Source organism: Sciurus vulgaris (assembly GCF_902686455.1).
Source record: "Sciurus vulgaris genome assembly, chromosome: 5".
Classification (NCBI taxonomy): domain Eukaryota; kingdom Metazoa; phylum Chordata; class Mammalia; order Rodentia; family Sciuridae; genus Sciurus; species Sciurus vulgaris.
The window spans coordinates 126411107-126434828 of NC_136465.1; the positions used below are offsets into that span (position 1 = coordinate 126411107).

Sequence of the window (23722 nt, forward strand, 5' to 3'; positions counted from 1 at the left end):
AGTATCTTGTGGGGGAAACGGCTGCTTTGCTTCAAATTTGAGGTTAAACATAAGGCAAAAATTCTTATAAATTCATATATATTTTTATTCATATATATTTAAAAGATACATATATATCTTTTAAAATTCTACAGCTTCTCTGGAAGATGCTAAGAAACTAATTCACTACTTTTAAAGCTGATTTTTAAAGGGCAAAAATAAAAATCAGATTTATAGAGCCATTTCTATATAATTGTACTTGAAGGTAACCAAATATTGGGAAATAAAATTTCTTTGTAAATATTTATTCTGGCTAATAAAAAAGGAAAAATATAATTAGAACATAACCAGTTTGTAGCTGATATAAACCAGCTAGAAGACACATATCCATAATCACAGTTGAAGATTTTAACACACTTCTCTCAACAATTGATAGAGCAATCAGAAACCCCCCAAAATGAGTTAATAGAGAACTGAAATGATGCTATCAACCAACCACAAAAATTTGGGAACAAAGAACCACAAAGATTCTAAAAGGAAGAGCAGATGTGTTGGTTAGGTATTCATCTGCCTCCTCTTCTAAACCAGCTCAAGTGCTACTTGAATTTCATATCTAAGCATAGGTTGATCAGGAACTTAAAGAGAAAGTACAGGAGAGGCATCAAGTTTAAGAGAAGAGTGGCTCATCTTTTATTTATTTATACAGCTTTTGAACCCCAGTTAAGTTTTCAAAGTCTTTTTTATATGTATGATCTCATGACGTCTTACACTATCCTTTGAAAAAGGCAACCCATGTTTTCATATCCCCATTTTACATATAGAAAAATTGCACTCAGAGGCTAACTTGCCAAAGAAATAAAACCCACAAGTCAGCTGCTAGATCAAAAGGGTGGACATGGTTTAAAGATGACCTGACTGAATCCACTGGGAATACAGTAAAGAATCAATTATCTCTTGAAAGCAAATTTCCCCCAACATATCCAAAAATACAAAGCAATTATAAAAAGGGTATTGGCTCCTCAGTTAGAAAGCAAGCTTTTTCTTCTTCTTCTTTTTTTTTTTTTTTTCACATTCCCCAAAAAAACATATCAGATACCAGGTTGGACCCAGAGAGGACAAAGCTGCAAATATTCACCCCATGTCCAAACAGCAGCCTCAAAAGAAACACTTCCTGAGGGACTCCTTTGGCAGACTAGGTGCTGACCATGCTCCCAGCTACTCAGAAAATCTATAAGGTTGTGGTTTTAGAAATGAATTTCAAAGTAGGCAGTCTGCAGGGAATGTGCAGGTTTACTCTTTCAATTAGAAAAACACACAGGTGTTAGAGATCATCTTCTTACTGTACTTAGGGAATAAACCTGAGAGTAAAAATGACTGCTTCTTCACTTGAACCAAAATGTTAAAACTTTATTAAATGGGCTTAAGAAATGACTAGAATATCAATAGTTAATCTTCAGACTCCTTCAGTCTATGATAGTTACAGTAATTTATGAATCATGTTGTCTTAGAGTTTTAGTATTTACATCTGCCTTCTGTTCCGTAAATTCTTTTTTGTTTAAAAAATAAATATACAATTCAAAGATGTATACCTTTGACAGTTTAAGTGTTGCATGTTTTATTTACACCCCCCTGTGTTCCACTGAAGCACACTTTCTTTTAGGTACATAGGGGATCCTATCATTAAGGCTAATGGTGGTTTTATCCAGGGGGAAAAATATATACAAACACTGAGGAATATTTTTCAGTTCCTTGGCAAAGCACAAAAGGGAAGAAAAATGATTTGACTTTTTAATTCCAACTGTTTTCAATTTTTTAAGTAAGGTCAATGTTGTAAAATCTGTTCATATTTTTATAGAACCTGAGTGTATAAAATGTAAAGATAAATCACTACTTTCTATTTAAAGCAAACTGGCTTTTTACAAATCATGATGACAGAGAAATAAAAACACGTTTTCCCCAGAAAGTAAGTGGGTTTGTTCTTCGAGCAAGCAGTCCAGACTAGGTGGGCAGTCCTCCCACTGACTCGGAGGTTCCCTGGATCTGCTGATGTTGCTGGTGTGGCTGCTATGGACACCCAGTTCAACAGTGGGTCTACAGAATCATGAGAAACAGGACTCATCTGGCTGTTACATTTTACACAAACTTTGAAAGAATTACCAAGTAGTAACAATTCAGTTATTCTTTGTGGCTTCTTTTTACTCTGAATCAGTAACAGAAATGAAGGTCACAGTCCATTATGCCTTCACTGTTCCACCTACTTCCCCACGAACACCTACTAAAGGAAAAATGAAAGTTTTAAGAAAGAAACTAAGAAAGTTCTAAGATGTAGCACTGCTACTGAACATAATTTGCAGGAGGCAGGCATGAAACCCAAGTTCAGATGTACTAAGTACTGAGTTGATTACTCTACTATGAAGAGGTCTTCTGAAAGCACAATTGATTTTTAGCAAAATCAATTCATTTTGATTTTAAAAAAGCAGGCTACATTGTATGAGAAACTAAAAGTGGTTGAAAAACCAACAGTGATGCTTTCTGAGCCTAAAAATAACCAAGGAGTGGAGCCAAAGATGAACACAGATTTCAGCACAAAAGTGACAGAGTCAAGGAGATAGTACACAGAAGGAGGAAGAAACCCCACATGATGGCTTATGCTGACTTTTAAATGGTGAAAAATTTGAACTTTAAAAAGATAAAAACAAATGTAGTTAGGCATAAAGATCGCCCTAAAAGGACCAATGCATTACAGGTGCCATGACTGTCATCTGAACTGTTAAAACCTAACATTACACTACCACTCTGATTCACCTTTAACTTCAATGGCAGAAATTTCTTACCAAGATCCTAATTTTGGCATCAAAAAATTAATCTGTATATCAGAATTATAAAACAAATAATTCCATGTTAACTGGCTAATTCATGAGAAAGAAAACATACCCATTTAATATCCCAATTTACTCTTCCAAGAACGAAGAAAAGAGAGGGTGTTTGGAAGTGCATTAGAACTCAATATTTAGAATAATAAAATATCTGGAAAGAAAAATCAAAGGCCAATAAATGTTCAGTATACATGAAATAAAGGAAAAATACAGGAGAAAATACCAGAACTACTCTGCTGCACCATGAAGATACATGGTAGCCCATGATCACTTCCCAGATTACTCTTTGGATACTTAATTCAATTGGCTTTAATTGCTTACAAAGTGTGCAACACAGTTAGGGAGGAGTTGTCTTTAATTTTACTCTGAAAGAAGCATGAATGGATGTAAATTCTAGTCACAGACCGCTACAGATCATCAGAGCAATTAAGAACACAATTTGCAGACTTCAAAATCTTTCATGCAAATCATGGCTAACCTTTGGATCCAGGTTTCAGACTTGCAAAAACTTTGGGGTTCTTAAGGGCAAGTGAGAGTTCATTGAGGAAGGAAATAAAGTGGGAGTCTCGTTCAGATTTCTTTGACTCAAAAATGACAACAATGGTAAAGTGAGGTTCTGGGCGGGTTAGGAAGTAAGTACTCTGAACTTTGTCATCATAGAAGTGAACCACTTTCTCCAAGCTGTTCAAGTCTGTTGTCCGGTCTGTCATGATCATGATGACATTGGGCCAATGCATGACTGGTCTGTCGCTGGGCAGAGACACCACGGCTGGATACTGGTCCACACCCTTAGGGGCCTCTCTGTAGGAATGGGGGTGGTGATAGCCATGACCCTGAAAGCTCTCTGAACCTCGGTTATCAAAAATTAAGGACACATTGGCAGCATCATATTTTCTGATGAAGCTGCAAATCTTTCCAAAAAGGTCTGGGTTAGCCTTTGCAGTCAAGGCTTTCATTTCTGAAGCTGTCGTCTGCCGGCTCAGTGCCTCATGAAAGTAAAAGCTAAACTTGGCCAGGAGCATGTTTTTGAGTTTCATCAGCCAAAGGAAAAGGTGTGGGGGCTGAACAGCCTTCTGAGACTGCCCTCCAAACAGATGTTTCTTTGTCTCCCGCTGCTTTTCAAAGATCTGGCCCCAAGTCTGCAGCTTAGTGTGAGCACTGTGCAAGTTAACCAGAGATGGGAGGAACTTCCACTCTGAGACCTGGGCCTGGGCCTTCAGAAGATGGCTCAGGACATCAACTTCCAGCTGGAAACTGCTCTCCAAAGGACTGAGGATTGGGTGATGAAACCTACAGGAAAGAGATTAGAAATAAGGGGAATGTTACTCCACATTGATATTTCCTACCTTGAAAAAAAGCCCACATGGTTAGACATGAGGGCATGGGAAGAAAGATGGAATAATTCCACATTGATTTATTTTAAAATTCTGATATAACTTCACCACTTCAGAATTATGTTAACATCATATTCTATGGAAATAGCCTGGAGTTTTATTTTAATTTATTTTTTTTTTAATGAGAGCAGTGACTACCCTTTTTAGAAATATAGAGAAATCAAATTTGCTATTATTCTTTCTTGTTTATTGTGGAATTGTATGACAAACATCATCAAAACAAGGCATCCTCTTTTCAGAGTGTGGTTCTGAAGAGGTAGAAAAAAAATTTTTTTAAATGTGACTAAAACATCTGTTGAGTGCATACATAAAACAGATAAAGTCATTTATTGTTCACAGTAACTCCACAAGGCATTATTAAACCCACTGTGCAAATAAGAGTATATGCCATAAACCAATACATGTAACTTAGCAGACAATCAGTGTTTATTAAAGAAAAACAGACAATATTTACCAGTCAGCCCTTATTCAATCCTAGTTCCAAATTCCCTTCATATTTAATCTTGGTTAAAAGCTAAATGGTGAGCAAATGAGAGATCTCTAACAATCACAAATTAACTGGAAGAAAATCATCACAAGCATATCTGGAGTTTTTAAAAATTCTATTTATATACTCATTAAAGAGATTATGATTAAGAGAATCACATACCAGTTTGGACATTATAGACACTGATTTTCATATCAAAACAGAATAGTTATTCATTATGATTAAGAGAATCACATACCAGTTTGGACATTATAAAATAGACACTGATTTTCATATCAAAACAGAATAGTTATTTCAATATTTCATATTCAAAACAGAATAGTTATTCAAATAACATTACCTTCATTTATTATTCACACTTATCCTCAACATCCTTCAAAATGTGGAAGTTAAAACACAAATGGAGGGTCAAGTCTAATAATATACTAGAATAATCATAAAGATAAACCAAATTTCAAAATCTTTTAGCTCACATGCTTAATTAATTTGTATTCTTCAAACATTATATGTTTGGGAATAAACACTCAGGAAGTCAAACAAACACACACACACACACACACACACACACACACACACACACCCAGTAGAATAAGTCTCAAAAGTTTTGAATTCTAAGAAGGGCTCCTATCACCTCAGTCTTCAGGTCCCTTGATGCTTATGAGCATTAAATATCACAATATTCTATACATGGCTACAAGAAAAATCTGCCAAGGAATTATGAACACAGAACAGTTAATCAGAGAAAAATCATATGCAATTGGAGAAAACCCTACTACAGATGTTCCCTGAATTACAGTGTCAATATCCCAGTAAATTCATCCTAAATTGAAAATATCTTAAGTCAAAAATGCATTCAATATATCTCACCTATAGAATATCACCTCTATGTAACAGTGTACTGTCAAGTATAGGTTTTTACCTTGTGACCATGTGGCTGGCTGAGACTGTGGCAAGCTGCCAGTGTCCTGCACAAGAGAGTACTATACTATATATTACCAGCCTGGGAAAAGATCAAAATCCAAAATTTGAAATATGGTTTCTAGTGAATGTGCATCACTTTTGCATCAATGTAAAGTTAAAAAATCACAAGTCAAATCAAATCACTGTAACTCAGGAACCATCTATAAAATAATATTTCCGATACTTTTCTACTATTTTCAGTTGGAAGTCATCATTTATATCCAAAGCTGTCCTTGAAAGGACATGGATTCTCTGTATAATCTTCAGAAAGAATTCTGAACAAGCTCTTTCACAACACACACTAAAAGTGTTTAAATGTTCAACATTTATTAAAGATGAATGTGAATGTCAAAGCTATTTTTCATTTTCAAGAAGAGCTAAAAATTCATGTTAATATTAGTCTGCCAAGACACAGAGATTAGTATTATGATGCATCATTTCCCTGTTTCTACTCTGTGTGCCTCATAGTTATTCACAACTCACAGGGGAATCTTTTAAATGGTTGTAATCCAAAAATAGACACCTAAGCTACAGCAGCAAGCTTGAAAAGAGTCTGGATACAGAAGAAACTGACAATTATTTGCAGAAAACATTTGCTCTGAAGAAGGGAGGAAAGGGATGAGGGAGGGTGAGCTGGCATGCTCCACAAATAGAGGAAAGAATAAAAAAGGTTTATATAATATTCTATTAAGAAAAAAAATTGCACTTGAGAAACATTACCTTTTTCCTTCACAAATCTACATCATGGAGTTCCTTTCAAAAGATCTATGATGGTCTCATGCATGTGAGAAGTCAGAAGTCCAATTAAAAATAAATCTACAGTACAAATGTAAATATACTAAATGCCACAAAACTACACACTTAAAAATGGTTAAAATAGTAAGTTTTATGTTATGTCCATTTTGCTATAATAAAAAGAAATCTACAACCTCTTTTCATTTAAAATGACTAGTTTATTGATTTTTGGAAGTCAAAACATTGAGGATACAGTAGTTTCTTTAGCTGTGGGGCTTATGTTCCAAGAACCCCAGTGGATGCCTGAAACCTCAGATAGTACTGAACTCTATGTATACTGTTTTCTTCTATATATACCTATGATAAAAGTTTAATTTATAAACTAGGCACAGCAAGATAACAACAACAACTAATACTAAAATAGAACAAATATAACAATATACCATAACACAAATCACGTAAATGTTATTGCTCTCTCTCAATTGCCAAAGGGTGGGTAGCTTATACAGTATGGATATGTGGGAAAAAGGGATGAATCTCATTCCAGGCAGATAATGAGAAATTTCATCATGCTACACAGAATAGCATGCAAGTCAAAACTTAAAAACTGTTTATTTCTGGAGTTTTCCATTTAATATTTTCAGATCATGACTGACCCATGGGCAACTGAAGGCAAAACCATGGAAAAAGAGGGACTACCAGACAAAGAAGAATTAGCCAGAGGTTTGCCCTACAGGGCCTTCCACAGGAAGGAGGTATTTATAATACAAAGTAGAAACTAATACCTTTATAATGAGGAATACAAATAAAATAATAATTTAGAGGAAAGACTAATTCCTTTATGCTGAATGAGTCTAGAGGCCATAGAGGAAATGGCATTTGAATTCTGCCATGTTTAAATAGGTAGAAGCATCTAAGAGGTATGTGGAGAGCGGTGACAGAGGTTAGGAGAGCAGTGACTTGAGATTGGGGGTTTCTGATGACCTCATGGTTGTGATGTGCCTGGTGCCTGTGAATGTTTCTGTCAAGGGCACAGGATGCTTAGCTGCATGGCAATGCCCTGTATGAGGCGGCTCTGTACAAGTCCTATCAGCTTTGACCTTAATCTTAGGCACATAGCTCCTGGTAATAGAGGAATTCTTATGCTAGACAACCACAATGTTTCACCAGTTCTGCTTTTCCTGTTCCTGCCAGCTTTACAGTAAATTTTAACAATGGACTTTCTTGAGAGCTACACAAAGCTGCTAACATTGCACTTTGCAACTGTGGATTGCAATTGCAGAAAAGCTACATAGATGTCCTGGTTTCTGTAACTTTCCTGAATACAAAGAATAATGCTTGCATAATCTTTAACCTGATAAAGGGACATATATAAAGATTGCTGGTGTAACTCTTTAGATCTGCATCTCCATCAGAGAGCAAAGCTACACCTGATCCCAGCATAATCTTCAAACTCTATGTTTGTGAGTCTTTATTTTCCTAATTCCTCTTTGCCCCTCACTGAAACTGCAAGTTTGGCTACGCTTGTTGCAGCAAAGGTAGAAGCGCAGTGACAGGTGAATGGATAAAGAAAATGTAGTATATACATATAACAGATTATTATTCAACCTTAAAAAAAGAAAATCCCCTTACATGCTACAACAGAGGAACCTTGAGAACATTACACTAAGTGAAATAAGCCCCTCACAAAAAGTGCATGATTCCACTTATATAAAGTATCTAAAGTAGTCAAACTCATAGAAATAGAAAATAGAATGGCAATTGCCAGGAGCAGGGACAGCAGGCAATGTTACTCCATGGGTATAGGATTTCAGTTTTATAATATGAAAAATGAGTTTAGGGTTTCAGTTTTATAAGATGAAAAAATTCTAGGGGCTGGAGGCATAGTTCAATGGTAGGAAGCCCTGGGTTCAATCCCCAGCCAGCACTGTTGGGGGAAAAAAATCCCAAAGAGATATTGTATAAGAATGAGAATATTCTTAACATTACTGAGCTGTAAACTTAAGAAAGATTAAGATGGTAAATTTTATGTTATGTATTTTTTAAACCATAATAAAAAAATGGGGCAACAAAAAGAATAGGTAGGATTTAGCCATATGAAGATGGAGCCTTGCTTTTCTGGCCCCAATTCTTACCACCCTTGATTCCACACGCTTTGCCACATAACTCTGCAGCTATTTCCAACAGCACGGGAGAGTACTATCTTACTCTGACTTACTATGACTACTAGGTCATGTGACTTGCTTTGGCCAAAGAGATATTAACAGATCTGATGCAAGCAAAGGCTTTAATGAGTTTGGTTGAATTTATTCTTTTGCACAAACACTGCTCCTGGTCAGAAGTGTCCCCTTCAACCCTGGACTCAGAATGAACACAAGTGGAAGGGACTTAAGCCCAAAGCTCACAGCAAAGAAATAAGTCCAGTAACACCAACAGTGTTAATAAGCAGAACTACAAAGAAGAACCCAGTTCAAACAATCCCTCTAGGGGCAGAACTACATGTGAATTTGGGGGTGGCTTGTTACACGAAATTATTGTGGCAATAGCTAACTGATAGACTACAGTACAATGAATATACATTATAAACACAACAACAAAAAAAGGAGCTAAAACAGAGACAGGAAATGTCAAATAATTATGAGAAACATTAGATTATAGATTATTTCTTGACTTCTTAAAATCTTCAATAACTTCTTTTTGTAACTTGTTTCTTTAAGAATTTTGCTGCAGGAGCTGGGATTATGGCTCAGTGATAGAGCACTTGCCTAGTAAGTGTGAGGCAGTGAGTTCAATGCTCAGTACCACAAAAAAAAAAAATGAGTAATGTAAGGTCTATAATATTTTTTTAAAAATTTTAAAAAGAATTTTGCTGGAATTTAAGGCATTTGATGGACAGTAGTAAATGAACTTGGAAAGGTAAACCTGGACAAAATCACAGAACACTTGCTTAATTCTTCATGTTAAGATCTAGGCATGTCAAATGCCTAGAGAGATGCTTACCAGAGAAAAGGTACTATTATTAGTTTTGCTTATGGAGTTTTTAGTGGGCAATAATTGATCATGTTGAACTATACACATGAAACTAACAAACTATTAACAGTCTCATCACCACAAATCATTTTTTTGAAGAAAAAAGGACATAAAGTCTAAATAAAAGCCTAAATAAATCATAGTTCTGCCGTACGTAAGATCAAGAACCTATGCTTCCTAAAATGAAATAAAAACTTATATAGGTCAATATTTTAAACAAATTTTTAAAATTCTATCGATAAATGTATGATTACAGAATATAAGTCACAGAATGATGTATTATCCCCATACCAGAAGTTGGTTGGTTGGTTGGTTTTCAGTACTAGGGATTGAACTCAAGGCCTCATGCATGCTAGCTCTATCACTAAGCTATATCCCTAGCCCCAGGATTTCATAAAAACCTATCTAGAGGTTGAGGTTGTGGCTCAGTGACAGTGCTTGCCTCACAGGTATGAGGCACTGGGTTTGATCCTCTGCATCACATAAAAATAAATAAAATAAAGATATTGTGTCCATCTACAACTAAAAATTAAGAAAAAAAAAAAAAACAACGTTATCTAGAAGCCAGGCATAGTGGTGCATGCCCATAATCCCAGATACTCAGAAGGCTAAAGCAAAGCAGTAGGCCAGCCTGGGCAACTTAGTAAATCCCTGTCTCAAGAGAAACAAAAAACAAAACAAAACAAACAAAAAGCCAGGCTGGATATACAGCTCAGTGGTAGAGCACTTGCCTAGTATGTGGGTGGCTCTGGATTCAATCCCTAGGACTAAGAAAAAAAAAAAAAAAAACTATTTAGAATGCATAAGTGATAGTTAACTTCTTTATTTACAAGCATTAGTTCTTAAAATTATATTTTTGATTTAGGACAATACATGTTAATTTCCATTTATAATTCATCTTCCATTTTTTAACCATGAAACAGAAATATTAGCTAGGTAAAATTTTCTTTTATGCCCACTGTACAAAACAGGTAGGTAAATTCAAAACAAATTCTACAGCATTAGGAGATAGAACCAAGTTCTACCTCTTCTCCAAAATATTCAAGGAAGAGCAGATATTCTTAATCTTGTACAACTGAATTCATATTTCTTCTTCTAAATGGAACACAATGAAACTCTTGTGTCATTAATAATTATTAAGATAACACGATTTGTTAATAATTTCATTTAAAATACACCATCACAAAGGAATGTGATTCTTAAAATAAGAATTTACTTTTGACTAATAACATAGGTTTACCAAAAGAGGAAACTTTTAATACCATTGTACTCGGAACACAACTGGTTCCCAAAAGAAAAAAAAGAAAAAACCTGCTTTCCATTCATCTTTGAAAGCAGATTAGACACTGTAATAACTCATGGGCCTCAAATCAAGGCCAGAGGATTAGATTCCATGTTATTCCTCAAACTTGTTAATTTTTTAATACAAAGACATTTTATTGTTTGAAAGATAACCCTATTCACAAAATTTTTTATGAGAGTTCTGACGTGTATTAATTATACTGGGGCAAATAAACCTTCCTTGTCAGAGAAACAGATCCTTTGGGAAGATTAACTCTTTAAATACAAGAGATCACCAAGATATGAATTATTTCTCTAGAGCTCTGGAACCACAAAAGAAAAGTGTTTGATGTGGTACAGATACCAAATCAAAAAGCCTATTGAAAAAAAGGATGTTAACTTTGTTAACAATGGAAACCATGTTAATTTGCACCTAATTAATCCTACTTCTCAAAGAGAATAATTACAGAATCTCAACTTCTCAGAATTTCTTTACTAAGGAATTTATGTTGTTCAAATTAACTCAAACCCCCTAACTTTGACCATTTTCAAACTAGTATGTGTCTTGTGATCATAAATTCCCTATTAATTAGAGAAAGGTAACATGGGTGAAAGATACTGGAAAAAAAATATCTATTGGCCATATGCTATACTGCAATCCAATTCCATCAGATTCCATCAATATCCACTCAAAAGGATGAAAGGTACAACCAAGCAGTACCCTAAGAGCTTCAAGAATGAAATCTGGGCTTTCATCAGAAATTCTTAAGTCTCTGGAAAATGGAGGGTTTCCAAGAAGGTTCAAAGATAACAGATTAAAAATCCAATCAGGGATGGGGTTGTGGCTCAGTGGTACAGTGCTCACCTAGCATGTACGAGGCCCTGGGTTCTATCCTCAGCACCATGAAAAAATGAAATCAAGGTATTATGTCCTCTACAACTAAAAAACAAAATATTTTTAATCTAATCAAATGAAAATGGTTAAATAACAATAATCATTCATAGGAGATACACACATGCTTTCATAATACTAAGGCTCAATACCCAGTAGATCCTAGAGTTGACACCTTTCTCTTATCTATTTGTGCAAACTATGTATCAGTATCACTGGGAACTCTGAAAACACAGGCTTCTGGACACAAAACCCAGAAACATTAAATTTTACCCTCTTGGGGAAAAGGAAACGGGCCCAGGAGTGGTTATTTTTCTTAAGCTTTCCTGATACTTCTGCACATCACTTCACATTAGCATTTGGACATCTCCACATGACATTTCTTCCTTAGTATCACATTCCCAATTATATAAGTTTTTGGTTTTGCCAAAAAAAAATTACTAAAAGAAAATATGTATTAATCAGATTCATGGAAGAAGTAAATAAATGAATATTCTAAAAAATGTAAAATTTGTAAATATTTAAAAAAGAAAGTGCATATATTTGTAGGCATAGACTATATCTCAGAAATAAAAGAACTCACTAACATCTGCTGCCCCTTTAGAGAGCCACTAAGTGGCTAAGATTCAGGGACAGGAGAAAGATTGTGCTATGTGTTCTTCAGTACTTCATAAATTTTGAGTCATGTGAACATATTACCTACTGAACAATAATAAAAAGAAAATTTACAACTGTAATAAAGATCAAGAGATATGAAAATTAAAAATAAAAGCCAACTGTAAAGGACATCTGTGGGACAGCTGGGAAAATGTGAATATGAACTATTTTATTATATGATTACATCTTTATAAAAGAGAGAAAGCTATAGAAATCTATAGAAATCTATTTTATGTTCTAAGAAGCATATGTAAACATAACAAAGTTTTTATACTCAGGAAATTCAACACTGATTTTCTTCTTTTTTTTTTTTTTTTTTTAACATTGAGACAGGGTTCTTGTCTATGTTGCCCAGCCTGGACTTAAACTTGCAATCCCTCTGCCTCAGCCTCCTGAATAGCTGGGATTACAGACATATGCTATCAACACTCTATCATCGTATGACACATATTTATCAGATAAAATTTGATTTTTTTTTTTCCAGTAACTGTAGTTTGAAACCTGAGCCTTGCACATGCTAGGCAATGATCTGCCTCTGGCCTACATTCCTAGCCCCTGATTATTTCTATCTCTTGTACATAATTTTATTGTTGTTTGGAAATAAGATACAAGATAATGATTGCCTCTCCTAAACAACACTAAAATTATATACAGGGAGAAAACAAAATGGAAAATTTTAACAATATGGAAATTTAAAAGAAAGATTTATACGTGCACTGTACAACTGCTTGTAGTTTTAATAACAGCTTTACTGGTATTTCATTCATGTACCATAAAAAATACCATAAAATTCACCCTTTAAGAGTCTATAATTAAATGGTTTAAAATATTCATAGAACTATGCAACCATCACCACAATTAATTCTTCTTGGGCATATACCTCAGAGAGGATAGCCATATGGTAATCGTGTTCACTATACTATGCTTGCAATTTTTCTATTGGATTAAAAACTTCAAAATAAAAAATCAGGGGAAAATCTTATAAAGAAATAATAAGCACACACCTGTAATCCCAGCAGCTTGGGAGGCTGAGGCTGGAGGATCACAAGTTCAAAGCCAGACTCAGCAAAAGCAAGAAACTAAGCAACTCAGTAAGACCCTGCCTCTAAAATAAAATATAAAATAGAGCTGATTTCAATCCTCAGTACCACCTCTCAAAAAAAAAAAAAAAAACCAGTAAGAATTAAAAATACATTAACAAAACCATCTTATGCTCTGACAATATGTACATTACATGATTCTATGTAATATATAACTCTTACTTCTAGCAAGGGAATGTAGTAAATGATTACTGTGACTCCTGAAGAATCAATTTTATTTAGTGACTTGCAAAATGATCAACAGAGGGAAATTACTTATTTTGACTGGATAAGAAACATCTTAATTATTTTATACAAGCAATGATGCATCCATAAAAGAATATAAGCTCTATTTGGGATGTGGCTCAGCAGTAGAGTGCATACTTAGCATGCAGAAGAATCTAGGATTAATTCCTAGCTCCAAAAAGGAAAACAGAAAAAGAAAAATAGAATATGATTCTAAAGGCAGAAGGGGGGGGTGCTTAATTTCTATGAGATTCCATAAAAGGATCATTATCTATCCCTAAGATTTAAATCAGATAATATATATATATCATAGTACCTGTCACACAGCAGTTGATCAATATATGCCAGATTCCTTCGGAAAAAAAAAAAAAAAAAATTTCCACCCTCCATCTGCACAAGCTGTAGAATCAGATGCTGCTTTAAAGAAACGTTGACATTTTAGTTTTGAAACAGAAAAAAAATGCGTAGGTCTACTTTCAAATTGTTTTCTCCAATTCTGGCCTTTCATCTGAGCCCTAGACCCTAATTTCCAACTGCCTGCTAAATCTCTACTTGAAAATATGTAACTCTAACTCAACTTGCCCTGAATTGTTGCTTTTCTTTCTAAACTGCCACCCCTCTTGACTTCTCAATCTGGTAAATGATATCATTATTGTTGGAGCAAAACCTCCAAATCATCTTTGCTAGCCAAGACTAATTAGACTTGTCATCCTCTTATTTCCTATTGTCTTGCAACCATGTAAAACCACTACCACTTATCAGACTATCTACCCCAATGGCCTACTCTACCCTTTTCTTCCCAATCACACTTACACACTCCAGTGCCACAGTCATTAGTCTAAGATAAAGATAACGGCATTATACTTACCCATTCGAAAAACTTTTCACAGTTATCCACTACTTTAAAGTACAAACTTTCAACCAGGAAAACAACTATGCACTCATTCATTCAGCAAACATCTACTAAGCACCTACTGTGCTAGGCTGTGTTCCAGGTGCTGTCACAGAGCTCACATTCTAGTTTAGAGGAAGAGAAACACTCTAAGCAAATAGCAGTAATTTAAGATGGCAATCAGTACTGTGAAGAATACAGAGCAGGGAACAGGACAGTGACTAAAAGTGTGATAATTCTGCTACAATAGTAAGAAAAGGCTTCTGTGACATTTGAACCAAGATTTAAAGATGAGAGGACAATTAGGGCAAGAACATTTCAGGAAGAAAGAGCACTGAAATACCAAAACCCTGAGGCCTTTCTGCATTCTGAAAACACTCTCATTTCTGAGCACCTGTTCTCTTCTTTCCTGTTTTTGCTTTCAAAATCCTACCTGCCCTTAAATGCTCATTTGAGCTGGGCATGTCATCACATGGCTGTAATTTCAGCTACTGGGGAGACTGAGGCAGGAGGATCACAAATTTGTGGCCTAAGCGACTTAGGAGGACCCTGTCCAAAAATAAAAAATAAAAAGGGCTAGGGATGCAGCTCAATGGTAGAGCACCTCTAAGTTCAATTCCCAGAATCCCCAGTAAAGGGGAACAACAACAAAAAAAGATCACCTCTTTTAACTTTCCCAATTTTCTCAAAATTCCTAGTCCATTAATCAAATGTTCTTTACTAATATATAAGAGAATCTAGTATACCTTAGTGACTGGCAAAGAGTAGTTGCTCAATATGTGCCAGTCTCCTTAAACTATACATATATATAAATATCCCCACCCTCCTTCCTACAAGCTGTGAAATCAATTAACATATCCACCTTTCTAACATCTGGAAATACTCCTGATGCAATGCTAGGGATGTTGCTGAACATACTACAAAATGTGGCCTCAAATGTCAATAGTGCTAAAGTTGAAAAAACCTGCTCTCAACCTTGGTTTCCTACTTGGTAACATGGAAGAGGCAAGTACCTCATCATCAGGGTTACTGAGAGGACAATGTGGGAGTGAGAACATTATTTTAGACAGATATCAGTTGCACAATGGGCATTTGGTAATTGACAGACATAATAAATTTTAGTGGAGTGTAAACAGACCGCCTCTGTCACCAAAACATCCTGTGACCACTGCTTAGCTTTGTGAGCCTGTTCCTTCTTCTCAGGTTCACACTCACCCTACAGTACTCTTTGCCTCTTCTTACATATGACATCTCCTCATGCTTTGGGATTTTTATTTTTCAAATCTTTATTTAGTGGGTAGAAGGATTCATCACATTAGTGTTTTAAGAAGGACAGTGTGGATGGACGTTAAGTATTTGTTTGTAATGGGATGGTTTTGTGCAATTTTCTCATGTGCACAATAGCCCCCAACCCCAGAAACAGACTCTTGGGCATTTTCTTCTAGAGTTTAAAATTAAGAAAGGAAAAAAATGATGCCTTAATTATTTTCATTTCCAGATAATCTAGATATTCTACCTGAACTTATGTCTACTTTTTGCTTGAAATTAAAACTAATTCACAATTTTTAAAAATCCACCTTTCTTTTTTAAGCAAACATCTAAATTCACATATCCAAAGGGGTGGCATCCTTCAAAGAACTCACTTCCAATCACTCCAACATACAATTATCAAGCAGTTATTATGTGCAAGGCACTATGCCAGGTTTCAGGGAAACAAAAATAAAATTGGGTTATTTGCTTCAGTGATAGTCACAATGCATCTAAAATTCTTTTGGCGTTGCATTTCAGGTCCTTTTGCAGTGAGCAATGCAACACAACTGGTTTCATTTCTGTACAGAGAGCAGTTTCCTTCAAACAAAAGCAATTTTCCAAATGGTCAACATCTTTAAAAAGAAAAAAAAAAAAATATTCTCCTCCAAATAACTTTTTAGTTATCAAAAAAAAAATAGTAATAAGTATGCCCCCCTCAAAAACAGATGCTTGCCTGTGCTAAGGAAGTTAGAAAAACAAACAAACAAACAAAACTTTACACCAGACTCTGAAAGCAATTACAAAGGAGATCCCAACACGTGTTAAGTAATAGCTACAAAGGAGTAACAAGTAGGTAATTAACCCAGCTGTTTACTTTGAAAAGGACAATACATAGTATGTTAAAAAGTCACATTATTTTACAAGCAATTCCCTTACTCTGAGAACTATTTCATAAGCAGTAAAATCAATTTATCATACACCTTTAAGGATTACTCATTCTCAGTTTTTGCTATTGATTAAAGAAATACCCATTCAACATGGTGTTAACTAAGTCCAAAGGTGCCTAATGTATTCCTGTTGATTCATAGTATGAATAAAATGTGATACAGTTATTTCTCCATAGATCTTCATAAGAGTGGGAAAAAATTTCAGAGCCTATGTGGTATTGGGAGAGCTGCTATATTCTCTCCCTCCCTCCTGCCCTACACTGACCTGGAGCTGTATTTCTTGAGGATGGTATCCAAAAGGCCAACAAGCTCTTCGGCATTGATGAATTTCTGCGTGCTAAGCATGTACATCTTCTCATAGAAGTCTGCAATTTCCATCCGAGCCTGAACGAAGAAGCAGAGCTGCTCTGACAGATGGGATAGGAGTTCTTCCAAGTGAGGCACAGTCCCCCCTAGGGCCCCACGGCCAGTTACCACCTTCTTCAGCTCATTATGCAGGGAAGTATAGATGGTGCGGATGGAATCCTTCCGACTGAAGAAAGACTGGCCCCCTGGCAGGCAAAAGACATAAGCACACAACAGATAAAGAAGATAAACCAGAAGTGCCAATCACCTCCCAGCATCCAAAAGGAAAGAACCAGAACCCACAGAACTCAACGAGTTTGCATCTACCATTTTCTGACTTTACGTTGAGATACAAATTCTTCATGATTCATAATTTCACTGAGGAATAAGTTAAATGAATATCTTGTGCAATTCACTGGTGTAGCAATGGACCTATACAGGATTTTTTCACCCACATTCCAATTCTCCCATTCTACCATTCCATTTCAATAAGCATTCAGATTTATTTCAGAGCATAATTAACCTAAAAATAATATTGACTTGAACCTAAAAAGCCCTCCTCTCACATAAATATATATATATAAAACAAAAACAAAACAGAACACCTGAATCATTTAACACTTTTGTTATTTGTGGGACATTAGAATTTTCTGTTTCTGCTTTAGAATTCCATTTTCCTTTGACTCTTATTTTTTAGGCTGTACCACAAAATGGAATACCCACATATATAACCCTTTTATGCATGAACACCTATTGGGATCCCAGGGGGGAAAAAGAAAATCTTAGCACTCTTGATAATATAGGTTATGATAATGATAAGCACCACACTCTGAATTATTAAGACCGGGAACCAACTATAAGTAACTGCTGCTGTAATTCAGACATTCCAAAGGAAATAAGCAGAAATTAAGACTAACTACAGTCTATGAATCAGTCAAAAAGGCTCAAACAGCATAGATACCATTTACTTACTTCTGTACTTATAATTATCAATTATATTTCTAATTATAAAGTCAGCTTTGGGGATGATTTATTAAGCAATTCAGCACCCCATCAAGGAGTTAGAAGCAAGTCGTGTTTAAAACAATGACTTATAGGAATATATATTTTTTTAAATTCAGAGATGGGTGAGTTGAAAATTTCTGATAAACCCAGAATGTTATAATGAATGAAGTACTATTCTAAACATATTAAATAGGGGTAAAAATCATTTATCAAGAAATGTGTAAAATACTCACTTAATAAATAAACCATGTCACAGTATTGTTTTTAGTTCACCGCATTGTGTATGCTTCAAGAAATGAATCTTTGCTGGTGGTGCATGCCTATAATACCAGCAGCTCAGGAGGCTGAGGCAGGAGGACTATGAGTTCAAAGCCAGACTCAGGAACTTGGTGAGACCATCTCTCAAAATTACACACACACACACACATATATAAAATGGCTGGGGATGTGGCTTAGTGGTTCGGTGCACCTTGGTTCAATCCCCAGTAACAAAAAGAGAAGAAAAAGAATCTTTTTTTGTTTTGTTTTTGTAGTACTAGGGAGAGTACTAGGTTATGATATGATAAGCACCACACACTGAATTATTAAGACTGGGAACCAATTATAAGTAACTGCTGCTGTAATTCAGAGATTCCAAAGGAAATAAGCAGAAATTAAGACTAACTACAGTCTATATATCAGTCAAAAAGGCTCAAACAGCATAGATACCATTTACTTACTTCTGTATTTATAATTATCAATTATATTTCTAATTATAAAGTCAGCTTTGGGGATGATTTATTAAGCAATTCAGCACCCCGTCAAGGAGTTAGAAGCGTTAGAGGGGTACTTTACCACTTAGCTACATCTCCAGTCCCTTACCCCTTTCTTTGAGACAGGGTCTAAGTTGTCCAGTCTATACTCAAACTTGTGATCCTCCTGCCTTAGCTTCCCCAGTCACTGGAATTACAGGTATGTGGCACCATGCCTGGCTACGAAATGAATCTTAACATCCCTCACTACCAAGTCGGGTGACCAACTTGTCACAGCTTACCCAGGACCTTTTCAGTTTAGCACTGAAAGTTTGGTTTCCGGGGAGACTCTTAGTCCAGGTATTTGATTTTTTTGAGACAGTCAGGCTATGTTGTCCAGGATAGTCTCAAACTCATGGGCCCAGGCGATCTTCCCACCTCAGCCTCCTGAGTAGCTAGCTGGGCAGGTGTGGGCCACCACACTCAGCTTAAGTCTAGGTTTTAAAACCAAGTCCTGACTTCTGGGAATCCTTGGTTCTGGACAAACTTAATGGTAGCCACCCTTCTTAACACTAACTCTACTGCTAATACTGTCTAAACACAAGGAGGATCACACACATCTTTTCTCCTACTAATAGCTGCAAAGACCACATGATACAAGTAAGATCAATCATCACACTAAGCATTTCATACAGCACTGTACCCTGGAGGGTCTGTATTCCTCCCATGCTCATTTTCAGTCTAGTTCTGATTTTCTATGGTGATGAGAAGAAATAAATAGGCCTCTGTGTCCGTGTGTAGGACAAAATCTCATAGGTTAGGAAGGTAATAAAAGTATCATATAAACCAACAAATCTCTGGAAGTCTGAAAGACTTGGTTTCAGATCCCAGCTCCCAAGCTTAAAATGTTGTGTGATGTTCAAACTACCTAGCCACTCAGAACCTTAATTATTGTTGTTAACATAAAACTAGCAAAACTATTAAAAAGACAAAATGAAATAACATTTGTAAAATGCCTGGAAAACATACTCAATAATGCTAGTCTCTTTCCCTTCCACTTATAACTGACATAAGAAAACTCCCAATAATGTATTACTGAGTTTTGAAGGCTCTATGGCAAATTACTATTGGACAAATAGCCAGATGACCTTAACTGTGTACTCACTTCCAGTATTAAACAGGTGGGCTTGGAAAAAATTTTAACTTTTCATTGAAAAACATACATACCTTCATTGGATTACCCTTATCTGGGAGAATGGAAAGACTACATTAAAAACAAATATTTTTAAGATCTTATAAATATACAAAAACCACAAGTACATGAAACCAAGTAAATTAAAACCACTATAAGGAAGAGAGAGACCAACAATGCATTTCTTTTAAAAGGGATTCTTCTCTCAAAACTCTCAGGAATATAGTCCTATGTATCCTGGTTTGGAATACCAATCAGGTCTGGTGTTCCTCCACACCAGGAAGCAAGAAACACCTGATTTATCTTGCCACTATTTTAAATTTACAAAATATGATTGTTTTGAATTATTCCCAGGGGACTCCAGTTATGAATGTTCAATATTTTTCAAGATTCCAACAGTTCACCTTTGTTTTTTTTTCCCCCAACAGTTCATTTTTCATCATGAAATTTCAAGTGTATTAAGAGTATGTAGTAGCGCTGGGGTTGTAGCTCAGTGGTAGAGTGATTTCCTAACATGTGAGGCTCTAGGTTTGATTCTCAGCATTGCACATAAATAAATAAAGGTCCATGAACAACTAAATATATTTTTTTTTAAAAAAAAGAGTATGTAAAAAAAAAAAATCCTGTCTATTTTACTCTATAACTTTTTGCTAATGATAATTTTTAAAAATCAGTTCTCAAATCATTTACTACTTTGCCAAATTTTAGCAATCAGATTTGAGGAAAGGCTCTAGTAACAAAACAAAGGGAAGTAAAGTATGGCCTTCCAAAATCCTCCACAGGCATTGAGTCTAGAAACTTATCCTTCCCCAAACAGGTATTATTCTTTCCTCAAAGGAAAAAGGAGGTGCTAAGATAAGGAGCCCACCCAAAGTTTTTCAGTAACAGCCACAACAAGAACACAAAGCCTCTGTCAGGTCTGTCCTTTGTCCACAGGCTCCCTTTGTCAGAATTCACTGCTATAGCCTCAGACGTTTACCAGTCACAAGACAGGTCACTTTTTTTTTATCTGGAACTTGTTAAGACAATAGATCTTAATTGTTCTCACCACAATAAAGAAGAGAAAGCATGTGAGGTGATATACATTAATTAGCTTAACTGTGATCATTTCACAATGTTTATGTATATCAAAACATCAAGTAATACATCTTCAATATATACAATTATTTGTGAATTATACCTCAATAAAGTTGAAAAAAGATTTATGTATAATCTTTTTGTTTTACTTTATGAAGAAAATCATATAAATCTTCTAATTAGCACAATAGTTGCAGAACATGGAAATGTTTTAAATTGAAACACAATTCTTTTCCTAATTTTTAAGAAAATGGACAACCTAATAATTATGAGGTCCTATTATAATTACACTGACATCACATATGTTCATAAATATGTACAAAAAACTGAGCTATTCACAAAGTTAAAATTTAAATTCTATAACTTACATTTACTACGCTATTACTTGTACATGTAAGTTATCAAGAATTAAAGTTAAACACACCCTTTTCAGAAGTGAGGCCATCACCTGGCAGTTTAATAGTGCTTGGGCATGTCACATAGTGTGAACTGTTGGGTAGGTCAATTCCAAGGACAGCCCTCAGGTTCATCCATTCCAAGCGGAGTTCAAGCAGAACTCTTCACTTTATAAAAGGACCACTTCAGAGAACCCAAGTAAGAAACAGTAGAAGACTCATACACATGTTCTTATACATAGGGCAGCCACATCTGTTTACGTAAAAACCTGGTTTATACAATGTATAACTAGAATACAAGATTTTTTAAAACTGAAGTCCACAAGTAGGTTTCAGGAAATCCACCTGCACCCTCTCAAATTTATGCAAAATTTTATGTACACACATATTTTTCTGTTATAAGGCCATAGCTTTCATCAAATTCCCATGGATGAGCTTAAGAAAAAAAAAAGTTTAAAGAATCATGGCACTTGGATCAATCACTATTTTGTATAGGCGGGAGAGTCAGAAAACAACCAAAACTGTCAAAATATTACCTACCTTGAGTATTATAGCTAGAATTCTCTTCCATTTTCATAAACATAGATATACACATGTCTATATGACATAATATGTACAAATCATAACATACATATTTTTAACACATTGTAAGGATAGCTCAATCTGACAGTTCAAAAGCAGTTCAGGTTTGGACTCTCCTACGAGCAATGGCATACAATTTGTTCATCTGTAAAAAGTGAAATAACACTGTAACAGCAATTACACATTTAGAAAGGTGCCACTGCAAAAAAAGGAAAAAATAACACAAGGTCAAACTACCTGACCAGTTTTGCCAACAAATCAACATGCTAAATATTTGAATAGCAACAGGTTAAGGATCTCACAAAGCCCTGTCCCTTGAGTGTGCACCAAAAGCTCAATATGTAGAGACCTTCAGACAATATAGGGGTAAATCAAAATGGAATTTACACGCAAATTTACCTTTCTATTCTTTATATTGTATATGTATATCCTTCATTCATACCAGACCCCCTGTGCCTCCCATAATTAAACAGAGTAAAATACACCAAGTACTAACACACCCCAAAGCTCCAGAATTCAAACTTTATTATCTTAAGTAATACTTTGTACATACAGCCTTTAGCTCTTACATCTATTATTTCCATATCTACTCAGACCTATATTTTTTCCTACTACTGAAAATGAGTTGAATTTGCTTTTGCATCTATTCTAAGACGCAAGAGTTAAATGGGAGTATTTACCATTTTCCTCTTAAGTCTCCTCTTGCTAACGTTTGGCGTATTTCTTGCCTTTCCAGCCCAGTACTCATCTATTCTTCGTTCATTAAATATGTACTGAGTGACTACGAAGAAGGGATAGGGCTCTATGCAAAACACTCGGAGCCTTACCCTTAAGAGGCCAAATAGTGTTCATTAACACAATATGGTTGTATTGCCAAGTTTTGCTCCACTGACTGCAGTGTCACTAGTTGGAAGAACGAAGGTATAGGAGTTTGGTTAACTTCTCATTTATGGGTCCTATCCAAGCACGAAGCAAAATGGTAAACTCATCGGTTTGAGGCACAGCTCTGCTACGAACAACTGCCCAGGGGGTCAATCTATATGCGACGCAGGTCGGTGGGCGGGGTTTGTGGAAGCCAGGGAAGGAAAGGAAAGGAACAGTGGGAGGAGACCTGGGAGTGCCTAGTTGAGCCTGTCGCTAGGAGCGACAGAGACGGGAAACCCAAGCCACTGCCGAATGGGGAATATACCCCGTTCCTTCCTCCTCAAGGGGAACAAGGGCGGGGCGGAGGTACCTAGTTTCTGCCCCAGGTAGGTGAGGCTGTGATACACCTTCTCGGCCGCGGCCAGGTGCGCCAAGGCCGCCAGCAGCGACAGCCAGCTGCCCCCCGCGCTCTTGTTGGCCTCTCGTTCCTTCTCCACATTGTCCTTGGCCTTGTCGTAAGAGAAGATACCCAGGTGAGAGAAGAACGTCTCCAGCACCGCCTGTTCCACGGGGACCGGGGCGGCCAGCGGGATAGACTCCCCCATGCGAGCTGCGCCGCAGCTCAACCCACGTGGCTGTCCTCCCCCTCGCACTTCCGGGTTCTGAAAGAACGAGCGTGCGCAACAGCGTGCGTGCGCGTGACCGCCCCCAGCGGCGGGCCGCTGAGCGCGCCGCCGCCGAGGTTCCTCCTGGCCCTCAGGGAGGACAAGCGCGAGAGCCCAGGAGAGAGGGAGGAAGCAGCCCCTGAGCACCTTCGCCGCAGCT

General features: G+C 36.3%; 1 protein-coding gene across 1 annotated transcript; it reads right to left on the reverse strand.

Moving 5' to 3' along the window:
• Nucleotides 1–995: 995 nt before the first annotated feature.
• On the reverse strand, nucleotides 996–23516 carry KICS2 (KICSTOR subunit 2). The gene is made up of 3 exons (XM_079139687.1): nucleotides 23268–23516; nucleotides 16972–17257; nucleotides 996–4145 (listed from the first exon to the last, which is right to left on the reverse strand). The coding sequence occupies exons 1-3, from the start codon at nucleotides 23500–23502 to the stop codon at nucleotides 3329–3331; spliced, it is 1338 nt and encodes a 445-aa protein (XP_078995813.1). The 5' UTR covers nucleotides 23503–23516; the 3' UTR covers nucleotides 996–3328.
• Nucleotides 23517–23722: the final 206 nt, after the last annotated feature.